At 30.3% G+C, this 16,817-nt stretch overlaps 1 protein-coding gene across 1 annotated transcript in view; it reads left to right on the forward strand.

Moving 5' to 3' along the window:
• Window positions 1-16,755, forward strand: part of LOC105359083 (flocculation protein FLO11) — a 21,886-nt gene extending 5,131 nt beyond the window's left edge. The window contains exons 2-14 of the mRNA XM_011495560.1: window positions 3,619-4,028; window positions 4,993-5,415; window positions 5,479-5,566; window positions 8,185-8,428; window positions 9,762-10,306; window positions 11,112-11,312; window positions 12,260-12,596; window positions 13,755-14,073; window positions 14,516-14,586; window positions 14,674-14,867; window positions 14,982-15,109; window positions 16,106-16,300; window positions 16,581-16,755. Coding sequence (XP_011493862.1) covers window positions 3,619-4,028; window positions 4,993-5,415; window positions 5,479-5,566; window positions 8,185-8,428; window positions 9,762-10,306; window positions 11,112-11,312; window positions 12,260-12,596; window positions 13,755-14,073; window positions 14,516-14,586; window positions 14,674-14,867; window positions 14,982-15,109; window positions 16,106-16,300; window positions 16,581-16,727 — 3,302 coding nt within the window. The 3' untranslated portion in view covers window positions 16,728-16,755. The remainder of the gene's footprint in view (window positions 1-3,618; window positions 4,029-4,992; window positions 5,416-5,478; window positions 5,567-8,184; window positions 8,429-9,761; window positions 10,307-11,111; window positions 11,313-12,259; window positions 12,597-13,754; window positions 14,074-14,515; window positions 14,587-14,673; window positions 14,868-14,981; window positions 15,110-16,105; window positions 16,301-16,580) is intronic.
• Window positions 16,756-16,817: the final 62 nt, after the last annotated feature.

Consider the following 16,817-nt stretch of genomic DNA (forward strand, 5'->3'; position numbering starts at 1 on the left):
AAGGGGATAGGTAATACAATTGACTTTTACTTTTTTCATAATATATATATATATATATATATATATATGTAATTGCAAATTTAAACATTATTTACAAAATCAAGGACTTTTGTTTGGTTGGTTTTTTTATTTCTGTCACGTATATCGACAATATGTGACTTATTCATGAACTTTTTAAATTTCTTAACATAGATTTATATTGTGCATTACTCATTTCTAAATATTCTAACAAAATTACTAGGGAATTTTTTAAACTAAAGAAAATTTAGTATAATTTACTTTAAATTTCAGCTACTTAAAAGATGGTTTAACTTCATTATTGAAATTTTAATGGCTTTACGACTTCTTTATTCATAATTTCTTTTGTAAATTATTTATTACTATGTAAAGCCGATGATAAGTGTCCTTTGAATTAATACATTCTTATATTATATTCTGCTATAATAATAGCTTAAATAATGCAACAATTTATTTTGCTAAAATTCAATTAAATAATAAACCACGTAGAATTAACTTTAATAAATAAACGGTCGAATCGATCGAATGTGTTATTTTAAAGACCGCGTGGATCTACATTGCCAATTATTTTTGTCTCTGTACACTAATAACGTAAGGGAAGGCTCGAAATTCCCAAGAATGCGTCTCGTTAACGGTACACTCTCGGCACCGTTTAATGAACGAAATTAATGATCGATATGGTCTGTACAAGCTACAAAACCGCTATTATGAAAGAGATCACTTGAATGACCGACTGACTAGTAACTTTCCCGTGCACATTCGTATTGACGTCTAACAGCTGCGAGATTTCTTACAGCGCCACTTTTAGAGCACAATAAATTGTAATATCTCGCCTTTCCTCTCGTTCTTTATAATTTTACGAATAAAAGAGAGGACTTTTTTTTTTTTTTTTTTAAATTCATCCTCCAATGATAAATTGTACACCTCTCTATCAATGGGCCTGTAATTATTAATAATCTCTTATCAATAAGTGTTTTCAATTAATTTTTTTCTATATTGAAATTTCTATATTAAAATTTCATTGCTTAATATTGGATAGTAAGTATATATTGAGAGCGACTCGGAATTTACAATTGAAAATTTCAAAATGTTTAATTTTTTAAATTCCCATTGCCAGGACTCCGTTAATATTATTAATTCAAATTATCTATATACTTAACTAGTCTTGCGCCAAGAGTACTGCAAAAAAAAAAAAAAAAAGAAAAAAAAAAAGATTTATTTCATGGTTATTAAAGAGAGTGATACGTTGGTAGCGAATTTTAATACACTATGTTGGTCCTCCTAAGAATGTTGCATATTGATTGTGTTAGCGAATGAATTTTCTCATAAACTTATTTAGATTTGCTTTAAATATTACGCTCCCTTTGATTGGCGAACTAATAAGTTATATGTGCAATTTTATTTTCCATCAGTCATTTATAATATTATGTATCATAGTTCGTGAAATTATAATATCGTTTTGTACTTTTGCAGTTTATTGTAAGTGACTTTTAATTAACGATTACAAATAATTTTATATTTTAATATTGATGATAAAATTGTGGGGAAAAAAAACATAAGATAAAATAGGTGATTAATAACGAGGAAACTAAATAAGATATCAAAGTTTTATTCAATAAAATCGCATATTGCTTGCTAATATAGAAAACTAAAACTTGCGAGGCGTTAGAGGTATTATTCTACAAAGTGCAAGGCTGCTTTCGATTCATATTCACAATTAATTTTAAAGTACCTAGCATTTTTTTATATATTCGTCGTAGATTAAAACTGCTCGATTCTGTCTACATCGGTTATAGGCATAGGCATCCGATTGTAAATAATTATCGGCATCTCGGTGTATGTCACAATAATTTTTATTTTCTATTCGGCCGAATATAAAAGAAAAATATTCAAATATATTGAATAAACTATCGGATGCTTGAAAATACGTGTTCACTGTGAAAATCTCGCGGGAGGGTCCTGTTAGGAAATTGGATTTTCCCCTCGTTTCTTGTCTCTTTCATTCTCTCGTCTCTTTCATTCTCTCGTCTCTTTCATTCTCTCGTTCACCTATGGGGAGTCGGTGAGTCAACAACAACGGCGCGTTGAATAACCGCACACGCGGTTACGCTGGTAAAATAATGGAAGTCGTGTAAGCAATGAAGACAGAGATGTCGATAATCAAGTCTTCAAGGGTAATTAGATAATAAAAATCCTTACCACCATTTGGTAAAAACACTGATATCTAGTAATCATGGAAAGAGAAACAATTGGCACGAAACAATTGAGAGGGTTTGAGTTTTCATATGCCGATATCTGGGCTTTGCATTGCGCTTGCAGAATTTTTCAATACATGCAGATTAGCGACATTAAATACTAGATTTTCGTAACACTGTTCCCGTAACACGGGAAAAAGTAAAGTCTATTTTCAAAATATATTATATAGATGAATTTTTAATCGACAATCGTATATATCACAAATAAAAGCAATTTTTTTTATATAACTATGTACGTGAAACACAGATGCATACATTCGTGTTTATAAATAAATAAATATACATATAAATATCATCTGGTTTAGAAAAGCATAATGGCAAGCTATTATTCGTTTATTTATTCTGACAAGCTAATAGTGAGTTATAAGTTGAAATTTTTGCGAAATAAAATTTAAAAACATTCAAAAACATGTGAATAAAAGTATCGATGGAAACATTTGCTGAGACAAAGATATAAATTTTCTATGTCAAATTCTGGAATTTCAAATGTTGCAGTATTTACGTCTTATAATAAAATAGCTAAAATAGCTTTAGCTTATTTTATAAATTCTTATTCAGTTTATCAGTATTAAATTCTGATTGAATTTCAGTACATCGAAAATCTTTAAACCTTATTAAATGCATCTTGTGGTTGGTAGAAAATATGAATTGTAGACCATTTTTAATCGAATTCCCCGTTTTTATGGAGTACAGATAATATTCTCTCATTACTAATGAGTTTCCTGATGTATTGTAGACTTATTCTTGTAATGACTTTTTAACATTCAATTAGTATTCAAACGATGAAAAAATTTATATCGATATTTTTACACGAGCTGCAGAAATATCATATAAGTGTGTCAAATTGTTATTTAATAGTGTCTATCATTTCATATTGTGCCTAATCTTTAAATAAAATAAATAATTTACAGGCTGTGAATTATATAATAAAGACATTTTATATTTGAAGTAACATTTTATATATGAAACGAAGGTTTTAAATTAAATAATTTATTATTTTTGGAAAATATATTGTAATATCTACTCATAAACATGTATACATAAATATATATATAAATATATATATATATATATATATATATATATATATATATATACTATCTCGCTTTTCTATAATAAATAAATTTGCGCCACTAAAAATAATGAAATACCGAAGACATAATTTTTATGAATTCCTTATAGCATTGTGTTTTCCACATTGCTGAACAAATGAAAAAGTCGTTTGTAATAAAATGACTGAAGTTATTCTGATACGGATGACGATGGTCTCGTTATGTACCAATGCGTCGCTTAAGAGTTCAAGCTCTGAAGTAACAGAGTGAATCGAATCAATTCTTGATTACAGGTGAGTCGCGAGAGGCTTCTTGGAATACCGTTCAGCAATCTCGAAGTAGCCGCGATGATGCAGAGTTTCTGGAACCCGCATCGAATCTTTATCAGCAGCAGCAAAAGCAGCAGCAACAGCAGCAAGAGCAGCGGTCAGAAAGTGTAGAATACTACGATGATGAAGAATATTACGACGATGATGTGCCTATAGCCGGTTTAACGCAGGAAGGCGTTAGAGAGCCCAAGGTCGCGAAATCCGACGATGAACTCCCTGGAAGTATAAATGGTACGGCCGACGAAGATTCGTACTATTATGTTGACGATTACGAGGAGGAGGACGAAGCGGCGAGGCCGGGGATGGCGGGGACGTCTGCGGCTGCTGCGCCGGTGGGAATCGTTAATGGGTCAGAGCTAGTGCAACATCCGGAGGTGTGTTTGGCTCTTTTATCCACAAAAATTAGCCGACTATTTAATGGGATTTTTAACGGTACGATGGAGATGGCGCAATATTAATAAGATATTTTTATCTGAATTACATCTAATGCAATACTAATATTGCGTTACTAAAGCATCGAATCTGAAAAATCCCATCCTGTACGTCATATTGGCTAACTGATAATTAAAAACGTATATGAAAAATTCGTAATGATAGGATGATTGTGCCAACGAGGCTGTTAAAAATTTAGTAAGCTTAAACAAGGATAGACGGTATATATGAAGGTACGAATATTCGTATGCATATTATTTATTTCAAATATATAACGGATAAAAAAATTGCATATTTTTGCCAGTATATCTTTGACTTTTAATATGTGCAATAATAAAAAGAGGACGATTATTTATAAAAACATAAAAAATTCTAGTTATTTATAAAATATCAGAGTATAACGATGAAAACAGAATGTAATATTAATTTAACATTTTCATAATGACGCGAATTGAAACGTCAAACATGTGTTCAATAAGATATTTATACTTTAAAACTTGTAAAATTAATTTGCATTCCTTTTTTGCACACAATCATAGTATTTATAATGAAATAAATGTATTTTTTATTTGATCGAATGAATTTATATGTTTCTTATAAAAAGACGACACTGAAAATAATAGAGTATCAGTGACGAAATTTTAGGTCATTTTTTATGAATAAAATATTCAGCTTTAAATTTATCTTCTATTGTTCTTTATAAATAATACAACGATTATATTATACACACAAGCATATATATATATATATATATATATATATGTAGGTGCTGCATTTTGGTAGTAAATGTAAGCGCGTAATATTATATGTAAAGAATTAATATACTTACCAGCTAAATTCAGAAATTTTAATGATGATGTATCATCGTGTCATTCATAATATTGATAGTGGGCTAAAAATTTTCAGAAGCTAGAATCAGCTGAAAAATCAACTAAAGCGACACCCAAGAGAGAAAAGGATAAAGAGTTGACGAAGGATAAATGGGAGGAAGAGGAGGAGCAGTCGGAAGATGAGAATGAAGAAAAGGAGCCGGAAGCAACGATAAGTCGAATCTCATCCGATAGAAAGGAAACTCGGAGTGAGGCGGGAGGCGCGCGATTGCCGGAGAATGTTGACGATCCGGTGGATAACGATGGTCCGATTTTAATCGGCGAGGCGATCGTCTCCGTCGTGACGACCAAAAGTGTTGTCAACGGCACGTATTCCTTGCCCGAAACTACGTTGAGCCCAACACCTACAACGATATTTAGCACAGAGAGAACCGAGCCGATCTCCAGCTCCACTGGCACGACAACGCCGACGTCGACCACCACCACCGCCACCACCGCCGCCGCCACCACCACCACCACCGCCCCCACCACCACCACCACCACCACCACCACTACCACCAAAACCACCATCACCACCACTACCACAGATACGATCAACAGCAACAGCAGCAGTAGCAGCAGTAACCCAACGGCCGTGACTATCACTGACGGTTAGAAACTTTTTATTTCATGTTTTACCATTCGCCAGCTTGTTCTAACAGTCATATATCCGGCTTATATATTGCACCACATACTCAAATGTTCTAGCTAAAACTGTTTTAGCTCGATTAAATCCATGTTCGCCATAAAACTGAGTACTTATGTTACGCAGTTTTATGTCTGCGATAACAATCCAATGTACTAAAGTAGTTATTGACATTATCCAAGGGAGCTCATGATATTTATTTCAGCTAACGTATAAAAGATTAATGAGCAATACGGCCATTTGGAATTCGAGTTGATTATCATCTGATTTAATATGTATAATTTTTCAAGCAATTTACGCGAAATAACAATATGTTTAGAGAATAGTTGTAAAGTGTTGGATAATCATAAATAATATTTATACATGGATAATCATGAATTACATTAATAGTTTTATAGAATTTTTCTTTTTGCTATTGATAGGCGCTACAAAAAACTACCAGAAGAATAAAAATATTATCTTATAATATTCGTATAATAATATATCTTAATAATTGTTTAATAGATCTTAATAATTTATACGATATAATCAACGAATATTGAATTTTATTGAAATATAATAAATATTAAATAAGAACAATAACAATAATCAATATTAATTCCATAAAGTGTTAGATAAGCGATAAAAATTGTATTTGACAATACATAGCAGATATTAAAGTTTGAATTTATTTTAATTCAGCCAATAAATAATATCCTCATTATAACAATCATTACACGTATCAATGATAGTTTTTAAACCGATACATTTACCAATTAAATACGTATTTTCCAATGGTTTTACTCATACTTTATTTAATTATCGTCATATTAATTCGTCAATAAATTATTTCAACGTGATTGGCTGTACATTTCGATTTAAAATACAATCAATTCATGGAATTATTAACAGCAGCTCTGTTAGATTGATTTTGATAATGTTGAATTAATTTCGATGCTATGGTTGTTGATGCACGTTTGGAAAATGTGTCATTGATAATATATGTCAATTGAAATAAACATAGTAAATACGAATGCAAATACGATGTGAATTATAAAATATCAATGTTGTGAAACGGTATTCTCTATATTTAAGTATTTTGTAACATCTAATTTGTGGATTAATATGCAGAATAACTACTCGTAATAAATATTAATTAAATCAGTTTTGAAAATTAGGTCCTAAAGACCTTTTGATCTCAGTCTTTGCCGTAAATTTATTCGATGAAGCACGTCTAACCATTTGATATATTACATTATACTTTATATTATCTACTCTGTTTAAATTTTAAAGGGAATACATTTTTATTCATTATAAATATAAATAAATATATATATATATATATATATATATATATATTGTATCTAATGTAGCAATTGTACATTGATTTTACAGTGACGATTATTTATCATAATGCAATTTACAATTATAATGAGTAAGCTAATAATGACTTTGAAGATGTGATTTATCAAAGTTAATCAACTTTGTTTTATCGAGTATTTTACAAGTATTATCACATTTTTGTCAATTTCAGCGTATTTTCCTCATCTCAAAGCAAATTAATTGCATAGTAATATTTTTTTTTTATACGACTAATTTTTACTTTTAAAAGGGAAATCACTTGCATTTCAATGTATTACGATACTTTTGCAAAATGTAGTCAATGCTTTAATGTTCGTAAGTATTATTATTTAGTTCAACATAGAATTGGGAGTATATTTATTTTTCAAAACTTATATTATAAATACCAAGTTTCTTTATTTGTGTAAGCTATTTTCGGCTAATTATAATTAAAGAAATGGATAGTCTTTTCCTTCGTATTTAATAAGATTATATTATCCTATAATTTCATTCGATACAATTTATATTACATTTACCCTTCGAGTATAAATTGAATTAAAACTTGTGGTATTTTAAAATATTGTAATTACGTTGTTGCCTTGGAAAATAGTATGTTCTACATATTTATCAAAACCTTAATTATAAATTTGCTACCTTACTGAATATTTTATTAATTTACTATTGAATAGGAAAATATTGACACCAAAATAGGTCAATAATTTGATAAGAAACAATAAATTCCGGGCATTGATTTCTTAAAATGATTTCTCGTGTTAGCTGTCTTTTTTCATTTTTTTATTTTGTTTTTCTCGTTATATATATATATATATATAAAGCTCGAAGTTTTTAACGATTCTGAATGTAAAAATATTCGATATCGTATTAATAGAAATTCGTGATAATGTTAACCTAGTTATTGTTAACTCAATTTATATTTATCATTTGGTTTAACTTTTCCAACATCCGTCACACGAAACTTGTTATACTTAAAATTACCGGCCAAACTTTCTACTCCCATTTTCTCTTGAAATCAGTAATAACATAGTAAATTATTTCATTTACATCTCACATTAGTATTACAGAGCTAAGAGCTACTTTCGGTGAAAACATATTTGAATATTCCAGAGCTCACCGAGTTAAAGTGAACAAAGCTATAACGAAACTTTCTTATATATAAACAGCGATGCATTAAATTAAAGAAATGTGAAAAATCGATAGGATGGCATGGCGAAGCGACAATTTAAAGTAATATCTTTGATGCAGGGAAAGTGTCGTCCTCTTCGGAATTTCCTCCTTCGTCAACAATACAACCAGCCGTGCAGACGGGCCGCAGCGTCTCGGGCGCAAGATTTTTGCCATTCCCGTCCGTTGACAAGGTCGAGCAACTTGATTCGACGGAGAGCATCATCGATAAGCTCGATCGAGTGCAGTCTGAGCTCTCGAGTGGATTTCTAGCGAACGGACGGTACGTTGAGTTTAACGCTCTTTTCACACCGGATGTGCCCTGGTGAGATGAATTTTTAACGTTGCCCTCTTATCGACACTTTTATTTAGATTATTTACATTCAGATACATACATATATATACATATACATATATATATATATATATATATATATATCTCTTATTTATGCGAACAATTTTTCTTTACTCCGGGATTGTAATATATAATGTCTGACTGTTGTGTAGAGGAATGCCTTGATATAGTCTTGCTTGGAGCTTTCACAAGAATCGATCAATAAACATTTCAATTCTTAAAAATCATTAGAAAATCCTTAGAAAATCTTTCATTTTGATGTTCTGAATTGTATTAATTAATCCATTGATTAATCAGAAGATGAAAGGCAATATTAATTTGCAATTATTTTAATAATTATTAGTGATGTACAATTATTTGACAATAGTATGTTAATACGCTTGCTCCTGTGTTATTAATTCAATAACTTAATACATTTTTATATAAGTCGAATGGTCTTTATTTTTAATTTATAAGTCTTTATTTATAAGTCTTTATTTTATTAATAAATCAGTAAATGCATAAAAAGGTACTTATTATTGTTAACGATGTTTAGTAATAGTGATATAAATATCTATCGCTCCATTATTATAATTTTATTTCTTTTATCCATCGGTAACCAACCAAAAATTCGTTATACGATAATTAAATAAGCATTTAAAATTTATGTGCAGCTTAGCTTATAATTTTATTTTCAATCTTCCAATCACAATTCAAACGTAAATTATCGAATATAAAAGCATATATATATATATATATATATATATATATATCTGTGTGTATGAGCGCTCGCGCGTGTGTATGTTTGTATGTATGTGTCAAAATAAATAATCAATATTTTATTGATCATGTTTTGTTTGCACAGTAGAAAAGACTTCTTTATTAGATTTAAAATAATGATGTTAAAAGGAAACGATAAAATCAATGTGGATAGGTAACGTTGCATATTTATTATAAATAAAATTTATTATCCAGGTATTTAAATTTCAAATTTATTTTATTGTTTCGTAATTTATTTGAATTTTTAAATATAATATCAATTCGCGCTAAATACGTACACTGATCGATTAATTCGCAACGTATGGTTCACATTTATAAACATACACTTTAGTATTTCTCATAATTTTTTAAAATACCGAATTTTCAATTGAAAAAATATTGAATAAAAAAATTTAAATAACAACAATAAATAAATAAATAAATAAACACTAATAATATATATTGTCCAGTAAAACATTTATATCGTATATATATATATATATATATATATATATATATATATATATATATATATATATATATACATATAAATATATAATATTAGGTTTGTACCACGACGCTATAATAAGAAACCATTCTCGGCAACGTCTTTGACGCTACCAACGACTTCCACCATCGCTCCGACATCTTCTCCAATCGCTCCCATTACCATCACAAGCATTACGAAAAGACCAAGAGTCCTAACAACTCTCGACGACGTTGGAGCCTTCCTACCTAAGGATTTCTCCCGCAGCTATTATCGGACGAGTACGACGGCATCGCCTCTGACGAAGCGCCCGAAAATTCAAACGACCTTGGATGACATGGAAGCCTTCCTGCCAAAAGATTTTCCAAAGAACAGCTACCGCACAAGCACGCCGAGCAGTAGCACGACGAAGAGGCCTAAGCTACAAACGACGCTCGACGATCTTGACGGCTTCCTCCCAAAGGACTATCCCAAGTCCAACTATAGAAATTCTTTCAAGAGGCCCTTGCATAAGACGTCGACGACTCTTAGTTCGACATCGTCGACGACCGAGAAGAGTAGCGCAAACACCAATAGCAAAGCCCTTACCACCATTGAAGATATTAGCGCTTTCCTACCACCAGGTAAATCCACAATTATCAATAGATTAATAACAGTCCGTACGCTATAGTATTTCAATATTCGCTATTTCATGAATTAATTCACCTATACTTTATTGCTGATTAAGAATGCATGAAAATGTAAAGTTTTGGTTTTTGGAGAATTTTTATTAAAATTGTTAATAATTAAGCATATTTCTTAGTTCTTAAAGTAATTTACTTTTTTGATAATTAGATAAAATGCTTTATAAAATTTAAAAAATCTTAAATATTTATAAAATTTTAATCGCTAAGTCTTTATAAATAAGGAATTTAATTTAGCTATTAGTTATATTTATTTTATCATAATTTTTATTTTAATATGTTTATTAAAATAGTTATAAACGTGTAAAATAAATGGAATGTAATTTCTGGAATAGTATTTAATAAATATTAAAACAATAGTATTTTCAATTAATAAAATTAAAAAAGTAGATTAGTTGTTTGGCATTATTGTTTTGGTAAAAAAAAAAATTCTTGTACTTTTATTGAAAATTTTACTTTACAAGTATGATATTATTTTTGTATTATTATTTTTTTAGATTATTTGTTGCTTAAAACATTTCTAAATATATTACACATATATAGCTATATATTTTAATAAAATAATAAAAAATTCATTTTAAATACAAAATTTAAAAATATATATAATTATAAATTATAAGATCATTCGCAATTATATAATGATTACACATTTACTCGATAAAATTTCTCTCTTGCTTTCCTTTTCATTTATATAAATCTACGTATATATAAATTTCCGTTGAATTACAGTACTATATTTTTCCAGGGTATAAATTAAAAAAAGAAGATATAACTACAGAAAAGTCGTCAATTTTGAGCGAACTTTTAGCAAAAAATAAGCTTTCCGAATCAAAAGATGTTTCACCAATTTCATCAACAATCAACGAGCGAACTAAATCTATTCAAGATTTATTTGTGAAATCCGAAATCGACATTTCTGCCCTCCTACCTCCAGGCTATAAGCCCGGTAAATATAATTATGAAACAAGCTTCCATCACTGTTATCTCATGACATTGATACAAAAATATTCTTCAATTAATATCCATGTAACTTTGTTAAGTTAATTTTTCACGGAGAAATGTAGCTATCATTAAATGAGATTAAATATATAATTTTATAAATTATATTTAAGGTATATAATTTATATAATGTGTGTGTGTGTGCGTGCGTGCGTGTGCTCGCGGCCACTCGTGTTTTTGTTTCTTCTCTAGAATGTATTGTAAGAAAGTATTCAAAGAAAGGAAAAATATGCTTAAACGTTACTAATAATCAGTTGATAATAGTAGTTATATATATATATATATATATATATAAAATTAATATATAAAAAATTATAAAAAATTTTAATATATTTACGAATGATTGAATTCTTCGAAATCTTTTCCCAAAATTTTATTCTCTCATCTACGTTCATTATCAGACATTTAAAAAACTCGATCAATTCTATTCAAAAATATTCTTACGGTAAATTATTAATTTAACTTTTTAGTTGTAAATTTAATAGAACATACTAATTCAAGTAATATAAGGACGGTAGATCTAATAAAAGGACTTCTCAACAATTCATCTATTAATATTTCCTCGCCGCTGCAGCCTCTATCTAAAATCCAAGTAACACAAATACTATTTACCGATTAAAGTAAATTTATAAATGAGCATTAATTATATACGCGTACAAGTCTTTAAATAGACTACGTATACTTAGATCGAACGAGGGTAAAGAATTTGCTGTATATAAGAATTTTGCAATCTTCTTTATCAAGCTTGTGTCAGCAGATGCTGATCGATCGATATATGCAAAATAGAATGACAAAGCGAGTGTGGCAGCGGCTTAGCAACTAAATTATAAGAATAAAGTGAAGCGGGATATTTAATTCTGCTTGATCGATATATCTAATGTCCGACTTAACTTTAAAACACAGATGCCTCAAACTCCTCTAAAGCAATAAATATAAGCGGCGGGATACAGGACCTAATAAGCAAATCGAATGTCGACATATCGGCGTTGCTGCCCCCGGGCATTGGAAATACCGATGGGACTTTGGCAAGACAGCCGACCCCACTCGGTGCAAAAGGTGTCACTGCCGGTGGTAATTCCTTTAAAGTCGTTTTTCCAAGTCGACCAGGCGGTCGCAAGTCGATCAACAAAATAACGACACCCCCGAGCGTGGCGAATAATCGAGGGAGCGGCGGCGGCGGCGGCGGCAGTGATGCGGCCACGCCCCGTATTCAAAAAGGCTGGCCGACGAGGTATTTCAATTTATTTTAATTTCCTTGCAATATAGATGCTACGCGACCTTCTTTCATTCGTCTCGCCTAGAGCGAAAATCAAGGACTTCTTGTTGTGTGGTATTGCGGCAATCAATTTGCCTTGCTCCATTCGTATTTGGGGGGGGGGGGGGATCCCAAGATTGCTTCTTTCGTTTGGCGAGCCTAATCCAATTAGCCAATTATTTTACTTTATACAGGTTCAAAAGTATTCATTCAAGGATGCTAAGACTTAAAAAAAAAAAAGTTTAATAAAGCACAGTAACAGTGGCATACTTTGTTGGTAAAAGTACGTTTAACTATATTGTAATACTTAAGTTGGCTCGGTTTCAATCCATATTTAAATTTATATCGTATAATACGGAAGCTTCTAAATAATATTTGCACAATAATTGTTTATACAAAAAATTGTAATCGCAATTAACCAAGTGTATAATTTATGTTTAAGATACAATCGGATCATAAACGAAAGATAAATATTTTTCAATACTGTTTGTAGCTAGGTAACTTGTTTTACAGGCGTCGAGAGCATTATTTAATCGAAAGTTTTATTTTACTTTTCGCGCCATTATAAAATTACTCTTTCTCTTGATCGTGCCTCAGTCGACGTATTTTTAATCAAAGTTCGCTCTATCTTAATCTACCTTTTAGCATACAATTCGCTGATTACATTTGGCTCACTCTTTTCTCTTTGCGCCATTGAATTTTGTTTCTAATTACTTTGATAACTTATTAAGCCTTCGATATACCTATGGTAATTATTACATACGCATAGTTAAGCACAATCTAAATTTGCTATATCAAATCAACTGTATTTTATGCACTCGATTAAAAACTCAATCGAATATTCATCGATATCAATTAATATTCGCTTGAGTTTATGCTTCTGGCCGTTACTTAACTGTAAACGTGCTATTTATATTTAAAAGGTGTACTAATTGAAATCAATTCGCAAACAACGTTTACGATGCTCTATTGCTTGCCAATCGTGGCGATTATTATTTATTCGGGCCTTCTTTAAAGAATCGGAACAGGGATGCACCAAAATAAGAAAGCACTTTTTCATGAACGAAATAGACGTGGTATCGACGATATCGCTTTTATATGATTGTTTTTTTTTCTTTTTTTCAAAATTTCCAGAGTAACGACAGAGTTCACTGGTTGGCCCTCGCCCCCCACTACGTCAATCTCAATAGAAAAGCTTCTGGAGGCAGCGCGAACCGCGACCGCCGCGTCTATCAACGTGTCCCTACTACCGACCATCAGCGAGACAACGAGCACTTCCACGACGACGACCACCACGACAACGACCTTAAGGCCAACGACGCCAGGAATCTGCGAGGAAGACTGCGAGGTCGCCGGTACGATAAAGATCATTGAAAACGCCACTTGGTTACCGGAGCTTTTCGATCGGAATACCAGGGAGTGGCAGGATCTCGCCGAAGAGATCGAGAGAGAGGTAGATTCTCGTTTCATTTTACTCCTTCTAACCTCGAATGTCGGAACATTTTGTTAAAAGAAGGATGAAATTACCAAGCTAACAATAGTTGGGTCTTATCAACCAACAATGCTGTCGAGTCTCACTGAGCTCTCATTCATTATACTCGCGCCCGATCCTTTATCGAACAATTATGCCTAAAGTTTGGTCTGGTAACGAGTTTTTAAATCATTTATTGGATCTCACATGCTTTCCTTTACCAATAAGTATTTTGTGAAAATTCGAATTAAATACTGCCTGCTATCGTTAGTAACAAACTTGCTTTTCGACTGAACTTTAAATATTATATAAAATTGTTTTATTTATCTATTGGCTGCAAATGCATTAAAATCCTTCAAAATTATTATATACCATTATTTATATTATATTGTCATTATAAATAACATTATTTTACTTTTTACAGATGAATTTAGTATTTGCGAAATCTCCAGTTTTAAGGAAATGGTTTCGTAAAATTCGCATAGACTCTTTTAGGTAGCCGACACTTTCTTATAGTTTGAACAGAATTTTTATGAATTGACTTTGAAATTACAAATTAATAATATAATTGTTGCTTTACAGTCAAGGCAGTGTTCTTGTTGATTATTTCGTAGAGCTTGCCGATTTAAAGGAAAAAATTAATACTCAACAATTAAAAGTTATTTTCCACGATTCGTTAAGAACTTTTAGTTTCGATAATCCTATGGAGGCTAGACCTAAAGGACCAATGAAACTTGGAAAATTCACTATCGATCCTAAATCTACGGACTTTGTCGGTTAGTGTAAAATTCGGTGTATCTAACGATATAAATAATTAATTTATATAATATTAATTTATATAGTCATGCATTTGTTTTATAGAATGTAATAAACTTGTATTTTTGTTTCAGTGATACCGAAAGTGGCTGCTCCTAATATGATCCAAGATGAAAATAGGCTCATTCCACAATGGGCGATTGCGGTCATTGTTATAGGCGTTGGTGGGCTCCTTTTCATTATAGTCTTCGGGGTTTCTGTTGTAAGTTTATGTAATTTCTATTTTTTATAATATACAAGAGCTTAGACTTTTTTTTTTGTCTATACTGACATCATGTTGACTAATATTTGTTTTCTTTTATGTGCCATCTCTAATATAAAATGAAATGTGATTTTAGTTCTTTAGAATCTCAATAGTTTTTACGAATTTATTTATATAAGTTTTTGCTTTAAGTTATATAGAGATATCGATATAATAAAATAATATTAAACTAAACTTATTTTAAATAAAGAATATTAATAGGTGAGCGTTAATTTAATACCAAAAAAAAAAATTAATTTTGTTTATATATTAATGTTAACTGGTTATTTTCTAGAATAGTGTTACAGTATTGAAACTATTCTGTAAAGATTTATTATATCTTTAAACTTATTTCTGTGACGAGGGTCGCTTGATGTGCTTATTTCCGATTCTTCGTTCTTCTTTTTTTAAGAGAAAGCAAATCATGAAACAATTATTACTCGAGATTTTCGTATGTCAGCTAAAGGTGATGTTTATATAATAATAGCCTGTGCGTTATCAAGAGGAGCTTATCAATTTGAAATTTCAATTTTTTGAAAACTGTTATCGACAAGTGCTTTGTCGACCGATTAAAAAGTATTCGATTGTGTAAAGATCGAAATATATGTTTAACGGGGTGAAAAATTTATACATACATTGTATCACGATTCCACTTTTAATTTGATTAATTTTCATCATTATTTGCTGTATTATCTATAGGCATTTAAAATACCATGCTTATATAATATTGAATTTCCAGGACTATTTTAAGCATGTTTGTAAATAATATCCTCTAAAAGTTAAAAATAATGGAATAACACGTTAATATTATTTATTCATTACTATTAATCAATAAGTAATACGCATAATTTTAATAGTAAATTATAGTGTCTTATTTAGCTGTAGCATTATTTCATTAGATATAGCATTATTAAATTGTGTTGTAAATAAAAAATAAAAAAAATAAATATATTTTAGTTGGTGAATCGACAACACGGTTCAAAACTTAAACCCTCAATTACTGCCATGTACGAGGAGGAAGTCTCTAAAAATGTTATTAGCCATGCGACAACTTCGAGTAGACCAGTCAGCGAGTATCAGAAAAACGAAAGCCAAACAATGTGGAACGATGCTGGTTGGCAGGATAAACCCTTTGAGTCGACCTCTCACAAGGTATATATATATATATATATAGTGTTTTAATTTATTGTATATAAAGAGTATCGAGTAGACATATTTTTCTGTCTTTAAAGATTCAAAATAAAAATATTGATAGTAACGTCATTATTAAAGATATGGAAAATGATGCAATATTTATATTTTATTAAAATCTCACGTATGAAAAAATATATCAATTTCATATTAGTTGCATCAGAAATATTAAATCATTTTATATTATTTGATTAATACCGTTGTTTCATGTATCAAACTTAATTATAATACAAAATTGTAGATTTTGGTCGATGGATTGCCGTATGAAAGAAAATATAATATGTACGACAGTTGGAAATCCGAATGGAATGGATATTATTACCCTCCAACGCATCATAGTGGTTCAAAATCATCGCGTCATCATCCTGATTATGATATAAATTTTTAATATTATTAATAAAATTTTCTTGTAATAAATTAACTATTTCTCTGTTTATTAATTTCTGTTCATTAAATCGCAATTAAATTATGTCTTTTA

Source organism: Ceratosolen solmsi, unplaced genomic scaffold (assembly GCF_000503995.2).
Source record: "Ceratosolen solmsi marchali unplaced genomic scaffold, CerSol_1.0 scaffold1, whole genome shotgun sequence".
Classification (NCBI taxonomy): Eukaryota; Metazoa; Arthropoda; class Insecta; order Hymenoptera; family Agaonidae; genus Ceratosolen; species Ceratosolen solmsi.